General features: G+C 42.5%; 1 protein-coding gene and 1 long non-coding RNA gene across 2 annotated transcripts in view; both read right to left on the bottom strand.

Annotated features, from left to right (window-relative positions):
* Positions 1–7117, bottom strand: part of LOC118339581 — a 16052-nt gene that overhangs the window by 7785 nt on the left and 1150 nt on the right. The gene's annotated exons all lie outside the window — the stretch shown is intronic.
* On the bottom strand, positions 2948–4824 carry sox1a (SRY-box transcription factor 1a). Its single transcript, XM_035677292.1, has one exon. The coding sequence runs from the start codon at positions 4509–4511 to the stop codon at positions 3477–3479; it is 1035 nt and encodes a 344-aa protein (XP_035533185.1). The 5' UTR covers positions 4512–4824; the 3' UTR covers positions 2948–3476.

Here is a 7117-nt window from a genome sequence, read left to right as displayed (position 1 = left end):
AAGGAGGGGGGGGGGGCGTGGAGAAAATATGCAGAGGCGTGATAAAGTGACGCTAATTATCCCCATTTAGGACAGGGAGTGCAAGGGATCGGGGCTTTACGAGCAACCGAGTGTGCGCTGGAGCTGATGGCCTCCTAGCACAGAATATATCGGTGGCTACAAGATAAGAGTATCGCACGGTGGAGAGATTTATTGGCAGGTCAGCTAAACACATGCGCGCACGCACAAACACGCCGCACACACGCGCTCAGCAGCCACCACCGCCGCCACGTAGCTTGTATACCGTGCACCCTACACTTACCCCTCTTCCACCACCACCTCCACCTCAAGGTGCAATTTATTCGGGTTAAATTTGCCAGAACGCTCCTCTTTTTAGCCTGGCGATGCGCCGTGACGCGCTCCGCCTCTCCAGGCTTTCAGTGTTAATCCGCATCTCTTCACATCAGCAAGATAAGATGCAAAACACACAAGGAGGGCATCCCGTGCCATAGGCTGCGCGCTGTAGTGCGGAGAGATGTCTCCATAGATGCGGGTTTCTTTTGGGGTTTTGGATTTTGAACTAATTTCCAGACATTGTTCCTCTGATTTCTTTCAATAGATTAACGCACAGCCAGACGTTACACGCTCCACTATGAGGCCTAACAGGTTTAATTGACATACCATGCAAGTCTTCATCAGTGTGAAATAGGCCCTTTAACTATGTATTTGAGATTAATTGATTTTTAAAAATACTTAAGTAGGCATAAATTTCCCTCATTTGCATGTGTATGGCTATTAGTCTGTATCTACACATGGGGCCTACAGGCAATCAAAAAATGTACACGTCAAAACCAGCTGTGGCCTGTCAAAAAATGACGTAATTTTCAGGATAATTTTTCATTATCTTAAAAGGATTAATAATCTGAATGACATGGGTATCTTTTTTTTCTTAAACATGTCTGTGCCACAATGAAGGTGTTTTTTGTTTTTTTGTTTTTCCCCAAAAGGTACCAAAACTCACAGTCATCTAAAATCTAACATCTACAGCTCTGAAATTCTGATGAGTCATCAGTAACCCCATGAACTGCTTGTCCCGAGTGTGTTTGGACTCTGGGAAGTTCAAGTCCAGTCCGTGCAAAAGTTAAGGCTGTGTTGTTTTTGGGTTGTGCACGTTGATAGCAGGTTAAGTGTATATAATCTTGCATTATTTCATGCTCTGCTTTGTGCTACGGAGTTTCATATTTTGACGAAGTGGCATTAAGATTGTTCCTTTACAAGTGACGGATTTATCCTCCCAAGTTTCTTGTAGAGGTGATATCAAACATGAATTTATTGCTCAAATCCCCGTTTGTGCCTCATACAGTTTTCCCAGTTTTGACTCTTTGTGTGTCAGCCTCACAGCTAAACTAAAAGATGATGGGACCATGCATTAAAGATAAAACCCCGGGTAAAATAACAGTTATTACAAACAAAAGAGTTATCATCTTATCATCTTTGAACACTGTTCAAGCAGATAACCAAAATAGAGCTAAAGAAATTAAGGTTTTTGTGATTTTGTGGATACAAATATTTCTCTCTAAGGTCTGTTTTTATTGTTGATTACAACGTAGTTTTTAATATATGAATTAAGCCTTTCAGGGTCACCTATTTTTTCCTCTCTCAAATATAAACAATTAAATGCCAAAAGAAAAATAAGGTAGAAGATTAAAACAACTCCATGTCCTGAGGGTAGTGGATGCAAACCACTTCAGGTGAAAGATCACTGAAAATCGAGTCTGTAATTTATATGATTTAAAAAAAACATTTGATCACTAAAGTGTTCATTATATATTATTATTCTTTACTTTTTCCGTCTCAGTCTTATGAGTTGTGTCAAGTGTTCAAAACAGAAGCAGTGAAATGGCATCAAAACGGTGATATCAAATTTCTCTCAGTGCATCAAAAAGATATTAATCTATTTTAATTATGTATTATGAAAAAAGTTCATATTCGCCTGATATAAACCCATATTTATAATGTTAATAAGCAAATGAGTTCCAAAGTCTTTTCATAGAGGTTCTTAATTTTTTGATGAAGAGCAATTTCGTTATTTAAAATCTGATCAACAAATGGAAGCCTGCTACAACTTTACAATTCGTTAGCAAAATAAATATCTACTCACTGATCAATAAAATTATTATAAATTGGTTTAAATTAAAAACTAATAAAAAATGTTTGCTGCTTAAATGTGCTATAAACACATCACATAAGCCATTACAAGGGGGAAAATGTAAATTGTTAATGGCATAATTTAGATTAACCCTATTATATCCGTTAATAAATGAGGACGTTTCGTTAATAACACTAACAGGTGGTTTGTCATGAGGCCTTCACGGACTCTATATAATGTGTTTGGGTTTTTTTTTTCTTTTTCTTTTGAGGAATGCACAAAAACGAACGTGTAAGGAGTCATAGTATAAAGGGTGAATGTGGGCCATCAACTTTGTCTGGCTTAAATATTCAAAAATTACACTTGAATATAGTTTGGCCTGCACGCCACTGAAATAGAGAAAATGCTTTTAAAAAATATATATAAATGATAAATAAATGTCTCATTACCCACATAAAAGTTTAGCCCAGGAAACAGAACCATCCCACCAAAATGGTTTCCTCACAGGCCTGCAGACTGCAGCTTTTACGCACAATTACGCACAAACAATTAGGGCTATTTAAAAGCTCGTGGGATCTGTGTCCAGCAGCGGTGTGAAAATTTAAACGGGTGGCTATTTTATTATAACTTTTTTTCTTTTCGAGAGAGGAGGCTCGATGATAATCATGTGTCCTAAAACGTGAAAAACACTCCAGTAAGAACATTGTGGAAAATAATCAATCTAAGACCGTTGTCTTAAGAATCAAAGCAACATCTTGTGAAATTTATTCAATTCTTCTTCATTGCAATATCAGGGCTTTTCACTTGCAGAAAAGCACTTAAATTACAACAGCAGTTGCCCGTCATCCTTTGAAATATTAAAATTATTCACAATTTACAATAATTAGAGTGTTACAATAAAAAGAGATGATTTCCAAGAATTAAGACACAGGCTTCTGCAAATGAACACAAATGTTTGAAGAATGTGAGTTTCCCATTTCTTTTAAAGCACTTTCTTAGGATTATGACACGTTATCTCATTTTCAATAACTTACAGAACCCCCCCAAATTATGAGACAATTAAACCAAATACCCCCATGTGAACCTGGCGCAACCCTCAACTAAGACTGTGAAGTAAATGGACAAAAAGATGAAAGCACAATAACCAATATCTCAGCATCATATTCGTTATATAATTCCACTGGTGGCTATTCAAAAAAGCCGAGATGAATATGCTATTTACCCTTCATTTACAATATCATAAACATTCTGTACAAAATGCAGGTAGTTCTCGGGACCGGGGTTATTTAGAAAAGAGGTAAATATTTGGTTATGTGTTCGTTTGCAGTTTTCAATTATTCTGTGAGTTCTAAATGTGTGTTAGAGGGACCGTCCCGTTCACTCCAGCCGTGGCGCTCTGGTAATGCTGCGGCAAGGCATGGAGTCTACTTTGCATTGACGGGTCCCCCGGCTCTCCGGTCGGTAAATACATGCTTATCATCTCTCTCAAGTCTCCGGGGCAAGGACCCCGTGAGTGTGTGCTGCTGACGGGAGGGCTTACACTCGGCTCCGACTTCACCAGCGACCCTAACGTCCCCATGGCAGCTGAAGAGGAGACGCCGGAGCCCTGGTGCTGTGTGTAGGTGATCCCGCCGTAGCCGGATGGAGAAGCGTTCATGTAGCTCTGAGAGTTTGAGATGGGGCTGTACTGCAGGGCTGTCATGTCGTAGCGGTGCATTGGCTGGGGGTTGTGTGAGTGATGGTGGTGTGAGTGGTGGTGGTGGTGCGCTCCGCTCCCCGGGTGCTGGCTGTAGGCTAGCTGAGCCTCCTGCATCATCGCTGCTGCCGCCGCGGCTGCAGCCACCTGCCCCGAGTACGCACCGTTGGCCCAGCCGTTCATGTGCGCGTAGCCGGAGCTGGCGGAGCCTCCGTGACCCCCGGGGCTCTCTAACCTCTGGCCGACCCCGGATGAACCCATTCCGACCCCTAAACCCACTCCACCGCCTCCACTGGGCCCAGAAAGCAGTCCACCGGCAAGGGAATATTTGTCCTTTTTCAGCAGCGTCTTGGTCTTCCGTCTTGGCCGGTACTTGTAATCCGGATGCTCCTTCATGTGCATGGCTCGCAACCGTTTCGCCTCGTCGATGAAAGGGCGCTTCTCAGCCTCGGACATCACCTTCCACTCGGCACCCAGCCGTTTGCTGATCTCAGAGTTGTGCATTTTGGGGTTCTCCTGTGCCATCTTTCTCCGCTGCCCACGGGACCACACCATGAACGCGTTCATCGGTCTCTTCACCCGCTCCTGATTCGCTTTGGACCCGCTGTTCGGCCCCGTTTGCCCCGTGGTCGTGTTCGTTTGGGGGCCGGGGGAATGGAGGTCAGTTTCCATCATCATGCTATACATTCACCTGGTTTTAAACTTCGCCACCAACAGAGAAAAAGTCTTTTTCAAGATCAGGTCAGGCGCGCACAAGATCGGGTGCGCACAGGATGACTGGGTTACAAAATTAATATTCTAACCCCAAATGAATCAAATGCGAGGTAAAAATTAATCCAAAAGGGGATGTAAAATGTTCTCCAACCAGTATTTCACCCTGTCTTCGCCTGGGTTGGTTCACATCCACTGTGATAGAATGCGCATTTGAGCCACTTTCCCTGTCGGAGTTGAGAAGTTGGTTAAAGCGGCGGCCATATGATGCGCACTGACAGCGGTTAAATGAGCCACAAGCGGCCAATGAGGCTCTAGCAGCAGAATGATTTGCATGGCGTTTGGTCAGGTGACTAGAGGACCATAGAGGAAGCACACACCGGAGGAGGAGGAGGAGAAGGAGGAGGCAGAAAGGAGGGTCAATCCCACAAATAGCACAAGGCATTTGAAATTTCCAAACACGCTCTCAGAGACTTCAGCGAAACAAAAATAACTAAGATTTGTTAGCAGTGGTGCAGCGGCCAAAAGGTGGGTGCAGTCTGTGATTAGGATGAGTCAAACATCTCAACATATTTTTCTTTAAATGGGTATGGTTGCTAAATTTTTAAAATTTTTAAAAATCACTTTAAAGCTTCCATATAAAAAGCTTTTTAATTCCAAGCCTTCGATAAAAGTTTAGGTACAATTACTTTCCGCCATCCACCATTTGCGTTTGAATGTCAGAACATTCACCTTCATTCTCAAATTCACTGTGCGTCCTATAGAGGCCCGGACCCAACTGTATTACCATGCACTGGAATTAAACTACAGTCTACCCAAACCAATTCACTCTGAGACGACTTGATGCTCCACCAACGCCTCAAAATCCATTTGTCACACCATCTCTCTCTCTCTCTCTCTTTGTCTCCCTCTCTCCCTCCAGGTATGTAATTAAAGTATGCAATAATAGTAGGTGTCAGAGAGAGAGAAATTACACACACTCAGTGCAGAAGATGATGTGAAAAAGATTTGGTAAAAAAAGAAAAGAAAAAAAGAAAAACAACAACTGTTGGTCTAAGAGGAGAAGCCCCTGAGGATGGATAACCATATAATGACGTGAAATTGCAGAGGCAAAGCGCCGTTATCGCCGTCTGCTGGTGGTGGTGAATGAGTCCTGGTCATTGCCTGTGTGTGTGTGTGTGTGAAGATGAAAAGAAGGCCACATGTAAACTGCTCTGCTGTTGTCATTTCAGTGGACTTTTTTATGCGGCTGATAGGCTACAGTTTCCTCTTAAACATCCAAGTCAAGGAACGCGTTTGCGAACCCCGAGAGGGGAAACGGTGTCTATGTGTCTCCGAGTCCGCGCATATATAATTCAGATTTCACAGCTGACCTCCCCTGAAAAGCCCAATCAACCTCTAATTGAAAGGGAAAACGAAATACCACTTCCCCGCGGCGAGACTAACGATTTAATCATTCTATCGTTCTTTGCTGTTTTTTATTTTAATTGGAGCTTAGCTTGATATAGCTCTCTGTTTAGGGCCTAAGGGAGCGGGATCACTCGGACGGATCCATGCGTCTTTGGTAATGGGGTTAACGGGGTATCACATTGGTCAATAAGACGTTTCCAGTGGTCCGGGCCATGTGGCGTAAAGGCCCGAGGAAGGTGACAATAAAATGATGATGAGGCCAGGGAAGCCTTCGCACCAGAAAACAAATAAACAAACACAAAATAAAGAAAAATAATACTGACGCTTGTTGTGATAAAGATATGAAAATAACACCGTTAGCTTCAACTGGCTCAGTATTAATACAAATACAGTCAAATTCATCAAAAAATAAGCCTATATTTTTTTTCTAATTTAAAAGTAAGGATTCTTATTTTATTGACCCAATCAGATAAATAATACAAACCAATATGAATTGGATTTGGGCATATTTGTTATTTCAAATTGTAACAAAATACATCTTAAGACTCAAACTTCAGACTTTCATGTGTTGTAAAATCATTGATCCCTACCTTATAATAGGTCTAATTAATTTATGAATTATTCACAAACAATGGCATCGTTAAAGTCCAACAATCGGATGAAGGAGATTAATAAAAAATAAAAAAAGAGAGACCTGTAGGATGTAAGGATCGATCAGGAATAAACACGGAATTAGTATTATTATTTGTCCCTCTCATTGTTGAGTGGGTTTAGGATTGTAGAGGATTAACCTCTACAGTGACACTGGGACCCCGGTGGCCCTTGTTTACTCTCTCTGTCATCCCTCATCAGTCACTTCTCTTTTAACAAACCATCTTTTCAGACCTCATCGCTCCTTTGTGCACGGCCTCTGGAACAGGATGCGTGCGCTGCGACGACGGTGCACTACCGGGGCCAAGGGTCAAAGCAGTTATCCAACGCCCCCCACTCCCCATCGCCCCCCATCACCCCCATAACTGATTAAATAAAGAAGAGAAGGATTGTGAATAAACACTACTTCGTCACGCACGGTGGCCAGCGGGTTGTCATTGTGCTTTTTAATCTCAGCAAACTCCAGCATCCCTCCTAAAGTAACCCCTCACGCACAAATAACCCCCCCACCCCCCCCCCTT

The sequence above is a fragment of the Morone saxatilis genome, unplaced genomic scaffold, assembly GCF_004916995.1.
Source record: "Morone saxatilis isolate NCDOM2014 unplaced genomic scaffold, NCSU_SB_2.0 Contig5, whole genome shotgun sequence".
Lineage (NCBI taxonomy): Eukaryota > Metazoa > Chordata > Actinopteri > Moronidae > Morone > Morone saxatilis.
The sequence above is the reverse complement of the archived record's forward strand: the minus strand, read 5'-3'. Positions and strand labels throughout refer to the sequence as shown.

Coding starts and splice junctions, on each gene's coding strand:
- sox1a (XM_035677292.1), bottom strand. CDS start 4,511: ATGTATAGCATGATGATGGAAACTGACCTCCATTCCCCCGGCCCCCAA.